Source organism: Xenopus laevis, chromosome 9_10S (genome assembly GCF_017654675.1).
Source record: "Xenopus laevis strain J_2021 chromosome 9_10S, Xenopus_laevis_v10.1, whole genome shotgun sequence".
Taxonomy (NCBI): Eukaryota; Metazoa; Chordata; class Amphibia; order Anura; family Pipidae; genus Xenopus; species Xenopus laevis.
In genome coordinates, this window is record NC_054388.1 from 72,561,273 (window position 1) to 72,580,278 (window position 19,006).

Below are 19,006 nucleotides of genomic sequence, written 5' to 3' on the forward strand. Positions count from 1 at the left end.
ATAGAGTTTAGTATCACAATAGCCTTTGATATTATGTCTGTCCAAGAAATCATGCAAGCCACTCTTAAAGGCATTAACAGAATCAGCCATCACAACATCACCCGGCAGTGCAAAACACAACTTCACTGTGAAGAACCACCTACGTTGCTTCAAATGAAAGTTCTTTTCTTCTAGTCTGAAGGGGTGGCCTCTGGTACGGTGATCCTCTTTATGGGTAAAAAGGTCCCCTGCTATTTGTCTATAATGTCCTCTAATGTACTTGTAAAGTGTAATCATGTCCCCTCGCAAGCACCTTTTTTCCAGAGAAAACTACATCAATCTTGACAGCCTACCCTCATAATTTAAGTCTTCCATCCCTCTAACCAATTTATTTGCACACCTCTGCACTCTCTCCAGCTCATTTATATGTCTTATAAGGACTTGAGTCCAAAACTGCACTGCATACTCCAGATGAGGCCTTACCAGGGACCTATAAAGAGGCATAATTATGTTTTTATCCCTTGAGTTAATGCCCTTTTTTATGCAAGACAACTTTTTTTTCCTTTAGTCTGAGTTTAAAGTGAGGAGTCTTTTTTTGAACTAGTATTGAGCCGCACTTGCTTTGATCCTATGCCCAGTACATTAAGAAAAGTGATTTATATCGTAAGGCTGGCAATCAAATCACCAGGCTCACAACAGTACAAAAATTAATTAACTCAATGTAATGTACAGGGCCTGATGCACATACAATAACAAGCCAAGGATCACACCATGACATTGTGGGAGAGACATAATAGAGCCTTTGTTAGTCTCTCATATTATTTGTTAATGACATTAGCTAAATTACTGCAGCTCCCTATGCCTCAAGCTCAGAAAATGAGAGCTGGTAGTACATCATAAATACATGAAATCAGTTGCATTTAATGACTAAATAAAAGAATATCTCACAAAATACACAGTAATTTAAAGAGAAATAAAGAGCAATAGCTTGAGGAACTGGCAGCAGACCAACAGTAAGGCTGGTTAAATACACTGAAAAGAAATTTAGAGTTAAGTTTACCCAACCTGCCAGTTGCCAATTTTTTGTGCTGTGAGACATATGGAATAAAAAAATAAATAAAAAACGAATTTTGTAGGCAATTATGAATAATATATTATGAATTATATATCTGCTATGGCCCCTGTCTGTATTTCAAATGCGGGGTGGGTGTGTCGTAATGGTCCCTGCCAGAAACACATTAGTTGGGGGACAGCCAATCACAGCCCTGCAGTAGCACAAGCAAAGACAGCCTTCAATTCCCTATCAGGTCAGTCTAGCTGCTGATTGGTTCATGTCCTACAGTGCAGTGTGCCGCAGGCTCCCCTGTACAGCCTGGGAAAGGAGGTAGCAGCAAGTGGAATAGATGGGCGGGACTAGTAGGGTTTTGGGGGAGTTTTTCAATAAATCAGCCCCAAACACGTATTTTTTAAGCACATTTTTTTTTTATATTTAGGAGAATATAATGCACTGGAAAAATTTCATTTTTACACAAAATGTCTCCTTTAAATGTTGGTTCACTTGCCATAAATGATGGGCTATTACAGCAACAAAAGGTAGAAGCGAGTCCTGGAGCATGTTAGAGTCCCTGTGATTTGCTAAAGCCAAGCTTCATACTATGGTATGTCTCACCATTTAAGACATACAATAATGAGGACACACATTTGAAATGTACCTGTGGCATCTGGGTCAATGTTAAACTTCTTCCTTAGAGCATGCTGCATGGCTAGAATCTGAAAGACAAAGAATGAGGGACAGTCATCATCAGTTTAAGGGAACATATATACAGTATATTACAAATGAATAGTCACTAATACTAATATTGTTTTATTAAATAAAGTATACCAGGAGCATTTAGGGTTAGACACCACACCGGTCTTCGCTTATATTTAGGAAATGGTATAAGTACCTGTATGTGTCAATTTTAGCAACATGTACTGTAAGGTTATCCCCTATTTGCAGGTTAAAAACCAACCTTGGCATCACTAGGAGTTGACATGATGTACATATCAGGAGTTGATTCCTGGAATGGTTCTATACTCCGGGAAATGGCAGGAACAAAAACCTGGCAGATAAAAGCAAAAAAACGATTTTTTTTTTACTATATATTTACTTTACTGATTTGTCTCAGAGTTTGTTACCCACTCTACCAATTATACCTTTTTGAGGTATATAACGGAGTATGACCTCCTTGCAGGTTATACAGATGTTTGTAGATAGTCATGTGGAAGGGTAAACTTAATTATTTTACCTTTTTCATCCAGCAAGTTGACCTCATTCTCTTGCTGAATTTATGTGAATTCTAAAATTAGCAATTAGTGCTGCAACTCATAAATATATCAAGGTGGACTCAGTAACAAGCATGACAAGCATAGAATTATGATATCAACTAGCTAATACAAAAACAGGAACCACAATAACAATGGGCAACAGTATCCACATTTATGACTCCCTTTGCCTGGCCCATTTGTTAAAAAAACATATCGGAAAGTGTATGTTTTGTGCGCTTGTTAAATAAAGGCGTTACGACCCGAAACATTGCATCCGAAATAAAAGAGCAAGGGTTCTCCCTACTAGTATTACCCAAGTTGTGCCGGTGATTCTCTGTTCTTCTACACTGAATTTGTAGGTTGCCAATTCCTCTTTCATCAAGCACCGGGGATTCATATTTATTGGACAGCCAGGGTGTGTGAGTGTAATTCATTTTTTTCCCAGTGATTCTAGCCACATTCATTTATTCATAATTTATTTGCACTTTCCAATTGCCTTCTTAAATGTTTCATCAACTAAGTCCTATACATTTGTTATTTACAATCTCTACGGTTGGGTGCCACTACAAGTATAACCAACTAGAATCTTTGTTAGATCCTTGGCTGCTCCCTACATAACCCATGTTTTGATGGTGGAGTAACTAAAAGGAAACTAGAACTGCCAATAAAATGTCCCTTATTTGCCAAAGGGTTGCAAAACCCCAGACTGCATAGCATAAATATTTTATTGATAAGGTGTCAATAAGACATTGGTTTTATGTAGTACATGGAAAAAACCCACAACCCAGTAACTGTAGCCAAAATAGCCATGCCCCCTTTATATTAACATTAGCTCAGAACAGTTTGCTTCAACTAGTGAACAACACATTTTGTCCAATATCTAAAAAATCCCTAAACTATAAGTATGTCTATAAGCTACCAGGTCTCAATGCAGGGAGACACTTTTATGTAGTAAAAGATGCAGTGTTTGCCCTGGTGCAGTAACATATAGCAACCAATCAGCAAGCAGCCTTTACAGGTCACCTGTTTAGAAGCATCTTATTGGTTGCTATGGTTTAATGCATCTGGATAAACGTTGTGCCTTTTATTACATATGGGGGGTAGTGTATACACTCGTGAGCTGAAGAGTTCCTTTTAATATAGGGCCAAGTTAGTGTTTTAAAGGCTTTTCATATAGTGCATAAAATTATAGTACAACTAGACTCATAAATCAATAGCTAGTGCATCAAAATCCAACAATGTTCTAAATTTAGAACAAATCTGTGCTCTCCAGCTACTCGCAAGATGTGATGATGGCATGATTTTGGCATGCATAATTAATGTGTATTTAAAATAATAGTGGTGAACGCACTTCCTATAAATTCACCTTCACACCTGAGGCAAAACTCATCAATCAGTCAAACCAAACTAAAAAGCTATTGGGTACCAACGTCTCTTACTCGAGAACTTGATTTTCTTTTGGCTTTGTCTACAGGGGAGACAGTGAGTCCTGCTGCACTCAGAGCTGCTATTCTCGATTCAATGTCTGATACCTGAAATAAAAATGTAAATTATTAAAATTTTTGGAAAATGTGTAAAATCCAATTTCATTGCTTTACTGTTTTAGCAAAATAACTCCAAGTCACATCAGATAACCTACTAATTCATATGCTCCAAGCTACCAAAGCATTAATTCCAAAAAAAAATGGAAAACATTGAACCACCTATACATGTGGATTTGATTAATCAGGTGGAACATATAATGAAAATAGAAGAGTTAACATCTATATTACATGATAATACCCTTGATTATTGGAAAATATGATCACCTTAGATACTTACTTGCCTAGACAATTAACACATTTTAATGGTTTATAAAAATCTTTATGTATTAGAACTTGGTTGCATATTTTTGACCACTATATTTTTGCTTTTACTTGTTATTTTGCTTTACATTTTATTGTGCTGATATAGAACAATACATACTCTTATAATAAACTCTTCCAGTTATTACTATGGAAATGCATTTCATTATATATAAACTGAATATATAGGCCTATCCCTTTGCAACATGCTAGCTCCTATTTCTACTGTACACATCACCCCCATATTTACTACACTGCGCTATAAGATAACAGAACTCAATGGAAAGTGGAACTCTTATAATAATATGGCACAGAACTAATATTTGTTGTGCAAACTTGTCACTTTTTTTGTCCCACAACTCCCTGTAACTTTGCTATTAATGTAATTGCTCTGACAGGAATAGTGATTCTTCTTCTTCTCTCTCCATTTCTTACCTCACTTTCTGTCTGCTGGACTTGTGCAATTGCTGATGCCACATTGACTTCCAGCTCTGACAGTTCAGAATCAGTGGTACCACTCTGACAGGCACGCTCCTCTAGTTCTCGCAGATTCTTATCCAATGTGTATGTTTTTTCTGCTGCCCTGTAAACCTGGTTAGATAGGAAAACATTTGTTTTAACAGGTTTCCAGACTCCGGGGCAGCCTGATAAGGTGGGTTGAAGCAGAGCGTGGGGGAAACAGAATCCTCTGTATGGTGGTTTCGTCCCTATTACTACTAATTACTTTTCTATTGTTGTCAATGGAAAACACTTGGCTTATGGGTCTCAGGGATAACTATAATAAGAGAATGCAAACTTAAAGTTTTCCAATAAGTGCTGCATATCTGCAGCCATTTCTCAGTGTTGGATAGCATTATTTTCCTAAAGCAAAGACAAGACAACTCAATGATCTCATGTATATTTGGCAAACTGAGTTTATTCAGCTGTTGTTTAAGGAACAGTTCAGTTTAAAAATAAAAAACTGGGTAAATGGATTGCCAAAGTAAAACATGTTTCTAATATAGTTAGTTATCCAAAAATGGAATCTATAAAGGCTGGAGTGACTGGATGTCTAACATAACAGAACACAAATTGCTGCTTTTCAGCTCTCTAACTCTGAGTTAGTCAGTGACTTTAAGGGGGCCACATGGGACATGACTGTTCAATGAGTTTGCAATTGATCCTTAGCATTCAGCCTGGATTCCAAAGCAACAGTTATGCCCCCCATCAACTCTCTGATTGGTTACTGACTGGTAAGCAGTGGATACCAAGAGAGCTGCAAAGCAGGAAGTAGTGTAAAAGTAATGTCGTTGTCCAGTCCAAGTTCAAAAGGCATTGATAATCATGAAAAATGGCCACTGGAGGGCACTGCTCATCAACAGAGAATATTATGTCATTCCTATTTAGCGTAATATGGCAACTACCATTTTCAATAGAAATTTGCAGATAAAAATTAATTAATTAATTAACATCAATATTCTTTTGTAATCTTTTTAAAGATAATAGAGTTGACATAAAACCCTATATTGTAATGGTACATTTTACCTATTGGTCCCACTGATTAAATAGAAAGAACTGGGCTGTACTTGACATTAATACATCCTAGTAATATTGACCAGTAGAATATTCCAACACCAAACAGACCTATCACGCCAATACTGCTTGGTATGGAACCATAGAGCATTGGATAAATTGCCTGTTGGTAAAGTGGGCATGCAAAAAGAAATTACTCATAATAATGAATGAAAACACACAAACAAGCAGCACACATGTGTGACCTTTTCCTTCTTTGTTTCTCTCAGCTAAAGAGATCCATTAGCTTTAAAACAACAACATCCTGATGCTCAGAGTCTATTGATACTTTTAAACATAACAGAAGGACCTCTCTTGTGTTGGGGCTGTGGGGGCTGAATGTGCTCTTATTGCCGCCAGCATTGGTGCAGTTTCTGGAGAGCTTTTATTGAACGCTTTAAAACCATGCAAAAGAGGTTCTTTGATCTGAATGATGTACAGTATCATCTAGTTACAACCTAGAACAAAGGCAGAAGCTCCAAAGGAGTCAGAGAGCACCCATTAACAGGTCCTTATTGTGAGGGTTAGTGGAATGAGATCTCATTGAGGCTGTTTGTAACACCCCAAGCAATAGATTCTTTATTCTGGAATAGTCTCTTAAAAAGTTACTGCTTTTATGTGCAGGTCTCTTCTACTTTGAAACTCGCCTTCTCGGGTCACCATTTGGCTTAATAATCATGCTTTTCTAATGCACCAGAGAATTCTCCATTACCCACTGGAAAGTGCACATTAATTGAATACCAACATTCCAGCTGTCACAGAAGCAGTGCTACCACCCCTGCTAGTAGGTACCCATCCCACTATGACAGCTCAAGATGCGCTCTCTCTAGAGGGTCTTAAATAAGGATGAGTGCAGCAGGGTAACAATCTTCCACCTTAAACAAAAACAATTTTGTGATATTGCAATTCTTTCCATTAATCTGCATGAATCCACTTGTTGCTTTGTACTTTTCCCACCCTACCCTTTAAAGGGACAGAGGCACAAAATACATGTCCCACTTTAAAAAAATATTCTAAATACGAATGGTTCACTAAACCTAATGAATGAATACGACTTTATATAAAAGGTTGACAAGCCACATCAACAAATACAGTATATGCTATGCTCTTTGCCTTTCTCAGTTTTGACTACTAATAATCCTTCTCCTGGAGGTCATTTTTTTTTACATTCATGAAAACTAGAAAGAATTGTTCTACTATTCACTTGTGGTAGGCTCAAGTTTATCATGTAAGAAACGAAAAATTAAGAAATCCCATTTAACACAATATTTTATGGAGATAAGACATCATTCACATTAGTCCCTGCCTCAGTAGAGCTTATAATCTAAGGTTCCTATCACATTCACACACTATGGTCAGTTTTTTATCAGAAGTCAATTAACCTGTCTGTATGTTTTTGGGGTATGAGAGAAAACCAGAGTACCTGGAGGAAACCCACACAAGCATGTTATAAACCCCTTGCAGATATTGCAGTGTAGGTATTTTAATTGTACCTTCTTAGAGCAGTGACCAAAATGCTTGCTACCGTCAGATGATAACTTCCTTTGATGTAATAGAGCATTGTAGTTCTCACAAAGTGTAGGGCTAAGCATTTGCCATTATTGCCTTTGATGACAACTACTACAAGTAGCTTTCATCAAAATGTCTCATATGCCATTGCCATGCCATAGGTACAGTGCAGAAAGTCTCTTTCTCAGAAGAAATAGCACGAAATGGACAGCATTTTAAGAGGTGGATAAAAACGTTATGCATAATGTCAAGAAACCTACATGCTATCAAGGCATTGGGAGATTTTACATATATTGTATATATGTGAATGTTAAATAATCCATTTTATATTGAATTACAAGCTGAAACAAGGTGGCAGCGGTCATGTCATCATTAAGGATGCTTGTTACATCTTCTGACTTCTGTAAATATTTCAGAGAAAAACTACCGGTAAACAAATGTCAGCCTTTAAAATTACTCTGTGACATACCCACAGAATATGTGATGAGAAGGCAGCAAGAGGGAAGCCATTGCTCCAAACCTTGAATGCTTCCTCAGTCATGTCAGAACGAATCACCACCCATTGTCATATGCTGGCCAAGGTATTAAACAATGTATTTTGTGCTTCTTCTGGCTTTGGCACTGTACTTCGGTGCTTATACTTGACTGATGTTATGGAGAAAAAACAGACCTTTTATGCCTTCCGTGCCTTCCTTCCTAAATATTTCACTTGTGAGAGTCTAGTTTTGGATAGAACCATGCTTGACTGCATTGACCAAGTTTGCACAGACTGAGACTGGATTTATAAACTGTTTACTATTAATCTTTGTTCAGATCTTTAGTTAAAATGGAACTTTCCTTGAGAAGCAAAAGGCAAAGGCAGTTTTAGTGGCAAAAAGAAAAGACCAACCCGAATATTCCCCTTGGCTCATTACCACCCTTCATTTTGGAATAAGACGTTGGGCAAACAGGAGTTCACATACTTTTGGTCACATAGTATATGTATGGCATGGCTGAGAAAATCTCCAATGTATGGACAGTTGACCCTCTAAGAACACAAGGCCAAATGCTGTCCTCTATTGCTTGACTATGTGAACAAGTGTAGGATTTCATCTATTTACGATTTCACAATTTTTTGCAAAATGTTACAAGTGTTTTGATACCAGCATTTAGTAGATGATTCTGCAGCATAGCATGACCAAATACCTGTTATAGTATAATCAAAACAAATCTTTTTTTGCTGTCTCTTCCTATTTATTTCCCTGCTGTTTCTTCCCATTTACCTTCTGGGCCTCAGTAGTCTGTTCCTTATTAGATGACTTGAGTTTGGGGATCTTCTCTTCATCTGATGATCCTCCTTTGTCACTAATGTTACTGGCAAGTTCACCTAACTTCCTTTTTAGAGTCTCCTCTTCAATGTCGGCATCTGTATGCACTCCAGGGCCTGCAGACTATAGGGAAAGCGAGTTATATTACGGTATAGATATGCTCATATTCTAGTTGAGAAGATTAGAAGCACTGTTTACCTCATCTGAATTTACTGATAGTCTCTCCTCTAGACGGTTTAACATCCGTTCAATAGCTGACATACGCTTGTTCAAATCAGAGATCTGTGAAAGAGGTAGAGTAGAGAATAGGAAAGATCCCACCACCAGATTGGTAACCCAAGACAGACAACTTCTATCACCACAAACAGAAGCCTTACAAAAACTCATTTCTCAGTAGGAAATTTTCACTAGGTGTTGGAAATGACCCTTTTTACTGTACTCAACTTGAATGTGTAGTTTCACATTGCTCTGCCAAGCATATTCCTATCCCTGAGCTATGCAAATGTACAGCCCTGCCTTCAAACAGCCCTTTGCCAGCATACATAGTCTGTTTTGAGCCATCAGGTTATTCAAATGTATAGTAATTTGGTATTTTTTTTGGTGGGATATTTCAGCCATATAAATTAATACAAAGGAATAAAAATGTATAGCGCTGCAGTGATATGGATATTTTTGACCATTCTTCTATGCAAAATCTCTCCAGTTCAGTTAAATTTGATGGCTGCTGCACATGGACAGCCTGCTTCAAATCATCCCATTGGGGGACTGTGACGGCCATTCCAGAATATTGTACTTCTCCCTCTGCATAAATGCCTTTGTAGATTTCGAAGTGTGTCTAAGGTCACTGTCTTGTTGGAATATCCAACTCCTGCGTAACTTGTGACTGATGTTTGAACATTATCCTGAAGAATTTATTGATATTGGGTTGAATTAATCCGACTCTCCACTTTAGCAAGGGCCCCAGTCCCTGAACTAGCCACACAGCCCCACAGTATGACGGAACTTCCACCAAATTTGACAGTAGGTAGCAAGTGTTTTACTTGGAATGCAGTGTTCTTCTTCCGTCATGCAAAGCGTTTTTTGTTATGACCAAAATAACTAAATTTTTGTCAGTCCAAAGCACTTTGTTCCAAAATGACTGTGGCTTGTCTAAATGAGCTTTTGCATACAACAAGTGACTCTGTTTGTGGCGTGATTGCAGAAAGGGCTTCTTACTCATCACCCTTCCATACAGATGTTCTTTGTGCAAATTGAGCGAAATTGTAGAGCAATGTACAGATACAGCAAGATGTTCTTGCAGGTCTTTGGAGGTGATCTTTGGGTTGTCTGTAACCATTCTCACAATCCTCCGCATATGCCTCTCTTGTATTTTTCTTGGTCTGCCAGACCTGGGTTTTACAGCAACTGTGCCTGTGGCCTTCCATTTCCTGATTACACTCCTTACAGTTGAAACTGACAGTTTAAACCTCTGAGATAGCTTTTTGTAGCCTTCCCCTAAACCATGAACAATCTTGGTTTTTGGATCTTTTGAGAGTTGTTTTGAGGATCCCATTCTGTCACTCTTCAGAGGAGAGTCAAACAGAAGAACAACTTGCAATTGGTCACCTTAAATACCCTTTCTCATAATTGGACAAACCTGCCTATGAAGTTCAAGGATTAATGAGCTAATCCAAGCAGTTTGCTGTTGCCAGTAATCAGTATTGAGCAGTTACCTGCATTCAAATTAGCAAAATTACAAGGGTACCCACATTTTTGCACAGCCAATTTTTCACTTTTAATTTCATACAACTGAATACTGCTTCACTAATAATCTTTGTTCAGAAAACACCCCAGTACAGATGTTCCTGGGAAATGAAAAACATACCACTGTTCTCTTTTTTGTTGTTGAAAGTGGAGTAAATTATTATGCTGTCTGAGAGGGGTTCCCAAACTTTTTCATATGACTTTATATATTTAAGATTACAAAACTTTATTGTCACTGTGCCACAGAAGCTCCTATCTAATAATAACAATTAGCTGTTAGCTCCATTTTAAGAGACTCTCAAGACCAGCATATCCTCTTATAAAATCTAATTAGCAAAAGACACAAAAGAACTAAAGAGGCTAGAGATGGAATTGAGAAAATAAAAAAATATTTTTTTATCATAAAGTGAGTATTGGCAGTAGGTCTAATTAGTAGTGGTGAATAGAAAATCATAATTACTTCCTCTTAATACAAACAGTGTCCTGCATGCTGGGTACCCATGAATGCTGGCCACATCACACTACAAACAGACACAGACAGACAAGCAAACATTGTATACTTAAGAATACAGTTTAAGTTTCTAGTGAAATCCCAGTACTAGGGAATGTATCAATGTTAAACAGATGTCATAGTCCAAAGTTCTACATTCCAGTGTTGGAGTGCTAGCTCCTCAACCTACATACCTGACTACCACCATGATGCACGTTCTCTTGAGATGAAGCTCTGCTTCGCCTCCTAGGGGGAGCTTTAGGAATAGCCCCTCCTTCTTCTTCTGAGGTGTCCATGTCTCCAGAGTACTGTGACCTCTTGGGTGCAAGGGAGGGGCTGCCTTTAGGGAGATAGCGGGTGCGAGTTAGTTGAGGGTCAGGGAAATAGTTGCTAATTTGGGATTCTGTTAGGAAGGGAAGTTCTGGAGGACAGTAGGAAATGGAAAGGGGGAGAGTAGAAAAAGACATATTATTTCAAACAGTCTCAGTTCAACCTCTTCCCTGCTACAAGGTTTTGCATTATGTTGCAAAAGAATCTGATGTCGAGCAGAGAATAACAATTAAACCTAACATGAATGCAGATCTGGGGGTCCCAACAGGGGCAAATGCCCCAGGCTAGTACATATGATGAACACCAATTATAGGCAAGAAGGCAGCTCAGTAACAAACTACAAATATTCAGTACAATTTATTAACAAGTTATTTTTGCAGGTAGCCAAAAGTACATATGTAAACCTGACGCTGCGCTTTTTAAGAACCCCATACATAATTTAGGACTCCCTTGCATACAAAACACTTTTCTCAGATGGGCTATCAAAGGCTTAGCTGGCACATGGTCACATAACAAAGGAGCTGTCCACTAGTGATGGACAAATCTGTGTAGTTTCGTGAGTTTAGCACGAAATTCGCGAAACGGCGAAGTGCATTAAAGTCAACGGGCGCCCAAATAATTTTGACGCGCAACAATTTTTATGTGCTCAACAATTTTGATGGGTGTGTCAACTTTTTTGGACGTGTCGGATTTTTCATTGGCGAATTGTTGCCTCAGTTTTGCGAATTAATTTGCTTGCGGTGAAACACGGAAATTCGTCACAAATTTGTGTCTGGTGTATTTATTTGCCCATTACTACTGTCCACTGATTGTAAATGAGCTCCTGGTTAGTTGCTGCTGAAATAGGGTAAACCATGGAGGTATCCCATAACAATGAAAGGGTTACCTGTATGTGCAATTATTTTAGTGATGTTAAGCTTATATGTATAGACAGTGACACATGCTAAGGCATTGACTGTTTTATGTGCACTGCATTCTAGCTATGCTTGTGCATTGTCAATGGTGATCCTATATTTTATATGTGGTATGGAAGTCAGATGGATGTTAAAACCCCACACCTATTCCCAGTACTGTTGGGTGTTGCAAGATTATTACTGCTTTCACCTGCACCTATTCTTCTTTTCCTGTATAAAGAATGGGACCAATGATAAGTGTGCTCAGTGGTTTGCTCTTACTTGGCCTCCCAGTGTTGTCAAGGCTAAGGCGCCGAGAGTTGACAGTTAGTCGGACTTCAGTACTGAACTCTTGCTCTGGGGATGCAGCATTCTGCCCTTGCTCTTGTAGGATGTGGTGGAACATGGATGCAAGATCAGCTTCAGCAAATAAAGACTCCTTCTGAGATGTAAAATCTCTACCAGCACTGGGGCGCTCAGAGAATGACTGAGGGCAAACACAACACACACATATAACAATGACTAAATCTCACATTTGACCATTTAACCTGGTTTCTACAGAAAGAGAGGTAGATAAAGGTATAGGTATAGGAATATCAGCAACCACCACCCATTTCTGTCTATGTTTCCCAGACGCCATTCCATTCGTTTGAGGTAGAAAGTGTAGGAGTAAGGCATAGTCCCAGAAAATACCTGGAAAACATCCTGTTCTAGAGTTGGTGAAAGCTGCATTGATTGTCTGCGGGACTGAGTTGAGTACTCAGAATCCATATCAAAATCATAGGGGTGAACGGAGAGCTTGCGCTTGGTTTTGCGCATCTTCGAAAGAAAGAGACAGAAAGAAGAAGAAGTGAAGGACATAAAAATTATGTGCCACCAAGACCCCAATTACCAATTTTGCTTTACTAATGCCAAAGTGTTAGCCATGCTGAAGCAATGCAACAGTAGAATAACACTCCCCACATGTAACATGAGTAATGCTTTATATAATGACAACATCCAAATGCTGAATAAACATAATCTTTCTAGCAACTCCAACTAACAAATCCATCTTGAGACCGACCCATCAACTTCACTCCCTGGGTTAAAAAATTAATTTTGGTATTTCATTTTTCTTGCCCACCGTGCAAAGCAAAATTCTATATCTTTATAGATTTCTTTGATATGAAGGTTTGATCCCTTAGCTAGATTGAAGGTCACTACTTTTCTAAAGGAGGTGCTGTCTTTTACATTCACACAAGAATTTCAGCAAAACAAATTTTACTAAAGCAATACACTATAATATATATTCGGAGGGGCCCGGAACTCACAGCAAACCCTCCTCACTGTCTCTTCCTCCCACTGCCTGCTTACATCAGCAGGGGGGGTACCAATTATCCTACTAAATTTAAATTCCAAATTAAATCTTTTCACTTTTGTTTTACTACTGGATTATTAAAAAAAAACATTGGTGATTTCATAAATTGTGAGCTACTTGCAAGGAACTTTTCAGTATGAAGAAACTATTTGTAAATAGTCACTGTTGCTTTGTTCATGCATGGTAGCGTATATTGCAGTATGGGGATGTAGTATGGACAGCATACAATATGCAACTAACGCATGCAGAAACAGCATTTAGCACAGTCTAGAGTGGCAGGAGTTAATGTCAATACCATATTGTAGCGTTGAGCTTCAGCACTATCTATGACGTCCTCCTCATCATCATGGAACATCCCAGCCCGAGCCTGGCGTAGATATTCTCCTAGTGAGGAAATATGGAAAACAATCAGCAGAGCTCAGTTGTTATACCTGATTATTTTTACTCTTATTCAACATAGTTAAATGAGTTTTCCATCTAAATTGTCATTTTTAATAATGAAATAACAAATGTTAATCTAAGCAATGGAGAATGTCCCTGTGGTTCCTCTGCTTTTCCCACAACTACGCTTCCATTAGAGGCGGGCCAAACACTCAAACTGTCACTGCTTCCCATATTCATTTATAAGAAAAAAAGGACCCTAAAGCACACTTTGATGCTGAAAATGATAGTATAACATCTTTTTCAACATTTGTTCAAATTACAGGGCTTGTGCTTAACATACTGTACCTTCTGCCTATTGTTTTTTTTTTGTTTTGTTTTTTAAAGAGAACTATGTTTTTTGTTATTTTATCTGAGATTGAAGTTGCTCCATGTTTGTCCCTTACAAGGTTGATTATTATATCACCAGTATAATATCCCCTTCACCCTTTGTTGTGATGGTTTTGTTAACAGGCGTCCATTGTGCAGCGGGATTATCTATGAACTGTTAAATGAATTCTGTACCTCGCAGGAACAAATATAGAATAGCTAAAATGTCTCACAGATGTTTTATGATTAAAACAACAGGCAAAATGTTCAGTAGAAGCCCCATTCTTTGAATTTATGTTGAAAAGTGGGTACACTGCTCCTAAATGCATTTCTGGTAACAGGTCTGCCTAACACCTCAGTGTTTATGTTGGACACTGTGTTTTCCCATACAAGTGGTGACAGACAACAGTCAACACGGGTCAAAATGCCTGTGTGTGACATCATCCTTAGATACGGTATATACAGAACTCTGCTAAAAGTACAAACATCATTATCAAATTATCAGGAACTTCAAGCATTTCATTGTTGCGTGTGTGCTATTAAATACAAAAACCGCAAGGAGTGGGAGGAACAATAAAAGCTGTGAGGTATGGTGAATTGTAACCAGATCCCTCAAAATACCTTAACTAAAGAAGTTCAAAGTTTTAATGGCCTTTTACCTACTAAATGCTAATCTCAAATAGAAAATACACTGCCACATCCTACAATAACTTTATGATTTACAAATTTACAAATGTATTTAAGGCTATTGAAAAATATACCCATTTAGTAGGGGTTAACTTCCTTTTATTTACACAGAAAAAATGTAACTTGTAACAACATATTGGGACACAGAATATTGCTCTGTGTATTTACACTTACATAAAAACATTGTATGCAGGGCTATGCTGAAATCTGACCTGGCATTAAGTTATCTCCTTCTCCTTACAGTGCCATAGTTAAGACAAGGTGCGTTTCACTAAATACATGATAAATGTCTTTCTGTCTAAATCTAAAAAGATATGAGAGTTTGTTATGCACAATCAATGATGCCCGCTATATCTTTATTTCATGAGGGTTGGGGAGTCTGTCACCCCATGCAAATAACTTGACTTAAAAGCCCCTAAAGTGTGGATACAGTGTGGTCAGAATCTGACACCTAGAAACTGTGTTTATTGATTAGTTCAAATTACTCAAATAATATTTTGGGTCTTTTGTTAGGATCAATCTTTTTTTTATGTAGATATTCTCAGGTTATCTGGGACAGGACTGCTTGTGACCTGCATAAAACTTACTATTGATATCTGGTAAGCTGTTCACTTTGTTCTGAAGACCTGCAGTTGAATAGAAATTACTTATAGTTAGGTCAATAAGCACATATTGTTAGTTCAATCAAAGAATATACTAACTTACTTGATACTAGGGATGCACCAAATCCACCATTAGGGATTTGGCCAAACTGCACGCAGCTTTTGTGATGAAAAGTCAAGTGATTTTAAGGGGCACATTTACCTAGGGTCGAATATCGAGGGTTAACCCTCGATATTCGACTGCCGAATTGAAATCCTTCGACTTCGAATATTGAAGTCGAAGGATCTAGCGCAATTCGAAGGATTTTAATCCATCGATCGAAGGATTATCCTTTGATCAGAAAAAACTTGTAAAGCCTATGGGGACCTTCCCCATAGGCTAACATTGGCCTTGGTAGGTTTAAGGTGGCGAACTAGGGGGTCTAAGTTTTTTTTTAAGAGACAGTATTTTGATTATTGAATGGTCGAATATTCAAATGATTTTTAGTTCGAAACGTTCGATTCAAAGTCGAAGGTCGAAGTAGCCAATTCGATGGTCGAAGTAGCCAAAAAAAACATTCGAAATTCGAACTATTTTTCCTCTATTTTCCTCTATTCCTTCACTCGAGCTTAGTGAATGGGCCCCTAAGTATTCAGACTTGGTTTGGCCAAATGCCGAACCAAATCCTTAATTTGGTGCATCCCTACTTGATACATCAGTATTTACTCATAACCCTAATGGAAAGGGGTAGAGTGGGAAGGAAATGATATTCCTCATTTCTCTGGATTTACAAAAATCTAGATCTGGGCTGTACAACTGGCCTGCATGTGATCCTGGGGTGTTAGGGATAAAAGTGGAGGAAAACTACTTTTTGAAGGGGCAAAGCAACAGGGGATAAAGAGACATGGGAAGGGGGTAGAGCAAAACAGAAGTAGAAAGGGGAGAACCTAATGCAGAGGAGGAATACTAAATGGAAGAGAAACAAGTAAAGGACATTGCATAAAAGAATAGGGAAGAGGGCCAGAGAAATGCAAAAAGGAACAAAATAAGAAAACTAAGAACTAGAGTCGCAGAGAGGAAGGGGGAATATAGAGAAACACAAAGAATGTTAATAAAAATTAAAAGAAAACAGCTGGGGAGAGAATGTTAAATAGAAAGTATGGAGATACATTGGGCACAGAATTAAAAAGGATTTATTGCTCTGTAGAGTGAAGAAATCTATTTTACAGGTTTGGAGACACCCTACAGTTCTCTGTAGACCTACAGTGTAATCCTATTGTTGGACCCTAAGGAAATAGTGGAATTAGTCTGATTTCGCCTACCATGTGGGTGGCCAAATTGGGCAGAGATCACCAAACAAGATCTCTCAAAGCACAAGGTCAGCTTTTGTCTTTCAGAATTTCTCCCTCTCGTTAAGAATTTGAACAGCACTGAAGTTCTCTCTTTGGAAGGGGGTAGAGCAAAACAGAAGTAGAAAGGGGAGAACCTAATGCAGAGGAGGAATACTAAATGGAAGAGAAACAAGTAAAGGACATTGCATAAAAGAATAGGGAAGAGGGCCAGAGAAATGCAAAAAGGAACAAAATAAGAAAACTAAGAACTAGAGTCGCAGAGAGGAAGGGGGAATATAGAGAAACACAAAGAATGTTAATAAAAATTAAAAGAAAACAGCTGGGGAGAGAATGTTAAATAGAAAGTATGGAGATACATTGGGCACAGAATTAAAAAGGATTTATTGCTCTGTAGAGTGAAGAAATCTATTTTACAGGTTTGGAGACACCCTACAGTTCTCTGTAGACCTACAGTGTAATCCTATTGTTGGACCCTAAGGAAATAGTGGAATTAGTCTGATTTCGCCTACCATGTGGGTGGCCAAATTGGGCAGAGATCACCAAACAAGATCTCTCAAAGCACAAGGTCAGCTTTTGTCTTTCAGAATTTCTCCCTCTCGTTAAGAATTTGAACAGCACTGAAGTTCTCTCTTTGTAAGACTACTTTTTAATATATACAGTACAATTAAGCTTAGACTGAAATTCTGGCATGGGATTTTTATTTACGATTGATATGTCCATTGTCCAACAAAAATAATAGTAGGCAGAGACTGCCAAGTACACCAAGTCAGTCAGCCAAAGCTCCTACAAATGGTCATTTGGTTATTTTAACCCCTCAAATGACACATTAACATTTGCTGTAGTTATTAGTTAAATTTGTCACACCTGATGCTCCTCTTGCGTCCAACTGCTGCCTCATGTAAAGGGAGCGCATTACCTTAGCGCTGCCAAATCGTTTGAAACGAGATCGAACATGATCATAATACCAGTCCAGTGATCCAGCCTTCACCAACCTTTTCAAAGGAAAAGTAGCAGATGAGAACACATGCTGAACAATATAAACAGAACTATACAAGTTATAAGATCAAGACACATTCAGAAATGCAGAGGAAGGAACCAAAAATTATTAATGATGCATTAACATAATTTTATGTTAATTTGTTAGGTTTGGGTGCCAAGCCTAAATGTTCTAGATATACCCCTGCCACTAACATATGTAATGTAGCAATCCATCTAAATATCATCCTTTCAAGGCTGAAATAATATTTTATAAACAAATATTGCTACCTGTCCACTCTGCATGAGTCACACACCCAGCCGAGCTCCTTCTTGTTGTAGCGGCTACAGTTCTTGCAGACATGAAACTGGCAGTCTTTGCACTGGCGCTTGCTGTTGAGGAGGAACTGGAAGGGTTGCAGGCAGTGCATACAGTGAGTCTCATTCAGGTGTCTCTGGTTGGAGAGAAGTTCCCTCTTGCTGCTTTCCTTTTCTACCTTTTCCTTCAGGTCCCTGTAGAACAAAGGGCAATAAAGGACTTCTGGCGTGGCTTTTTTAAGAACTTACTGATGCTTGTCCCAGATCAGCATACCACTTGTGCTATTCTAAAGACATTACAACCCAATCTACCAGTATAGCAATTCACCTAAGCAGCCACCGTTCAAGCACAGCACCCTCAAAAGTTGTCTATGACTGATTTGTTTTATCAACAAATGAGCTTTTGCTGTGTTGAATAAGAGCAGCATTGCACCAATGCGTTGGATCAGAAGAAATTCACTGGCACACAGGAGTTGCAATAGCAGGGCAAGCCCTTGCCGTTTATTAGGGCAGTGGTGCAACGTTTCGGGGACACGCCCCTATTGGTAATAAAGAGGCAAATAAAGAAAAAGAGTTGGTGAAAAAATAACGAGAAACCCAACTCCGCTGGCAAGTCCTGGATAAGGTTATAAGTAAACAAGGCCAGGATAATAAAAGGCAACTTTTACAGAGGGAATGCTACTGGATCTGGCTGTTGCAGACCAGATCGCCTAATGGTCTTAATGAAGAGTACAATATGTCCTGCTTTTTACAAAATATTGTAGTATGCTTAGCAAATGCTAATGGTATTTCCTTTCAGATAATCATCTCTGTTTGATTTCCCTTCAGGGACAGGTAATGTTTCCATTCCCCCTCCCTTAAACTGTAGGGTTATCCTAATTGATACGTTTTAACCTTTATGCTTCCTGATTATTTATCAGTAACTTTGCAACTTTTTTTGTTGCTTTTTTATTGTTTTTTTAGGTACTTGTTTTCACTTTTGTTAAAAATATCTCACTACACAAACTCTCTTCAAGGGTTATCTAACAACCA

The 19,006-nt window shown here is 38.3% G+C and overlaps 1 protein-coding gene across 7 annotated transcripts in view; it reads right to left on the reverse strand.

Moving 5' to 3' along the window:
• LOC108703030 (melanophilin) overlaps window positions 1–19,006 on the reverse strand; it is a 35,377-nt gene that overhangs the window by 4,002 nt on the left and 12,369 nt on the right. For 3 of the 7 annotated variants that reach the window (XM_041578606.1, XM_041578603.1, XM_041578604.1), the window contains exons 3-15: window positions 17,948–18,169; window positions 17,546–17,673; window positions 15,335–15,373; window positions 13,606–13,694; window positions 12,647–12,772; window positions 12,236–12,440; window positions 10,925–11,151; window positions 8,696–8,779; window positions 8,453–8,620; window positions 4,566–4,721; window positions 3,726–3,818; window positions 1,992–2,081; window positions 1,692–1,749 (exon numbers count right to left, since the gene is read on the reverse strand). In XM_041578606.1, coding sequence (XP_041434540.1) covers window positions 1,692–1,749; window positions 1,992–2,081; window positions 3,726–3,818; window positions 4,566–4,721; window positions 8,453–8,620; window positions 8,696–8,779; window positions 10,925–11,151; window positions 12,236–12,440; window positions 12,647–12,772; window positions 13,606–13,694; window positions 15,335–15,373; window positions 17,546–17,673; window positions 17,948–18,169 — 1,685 coding nt within the window. The remainder of the gene's footprint in view (window positions 1–1,691; window positions 1,750–1,991; window positions 2,082–3,725; window positions 3,819–4,565; window positions 4,722–8,452; window positions 8,621–8,695; window positions 8,780–10,924; window positions 11,152–12,235; window positions 12,441–12,646; window positions 12,773–13,605; window positions 13,695–15,334; window positions 15,374–17,545; window positions 17,674–17,947; window positions 18,170–19,006) is intronic. The other 4 variants (XM_018238936.2, XM_041578607.1, XM_041578605.1 and 1 more) reach the window with 4 other exon arrangements.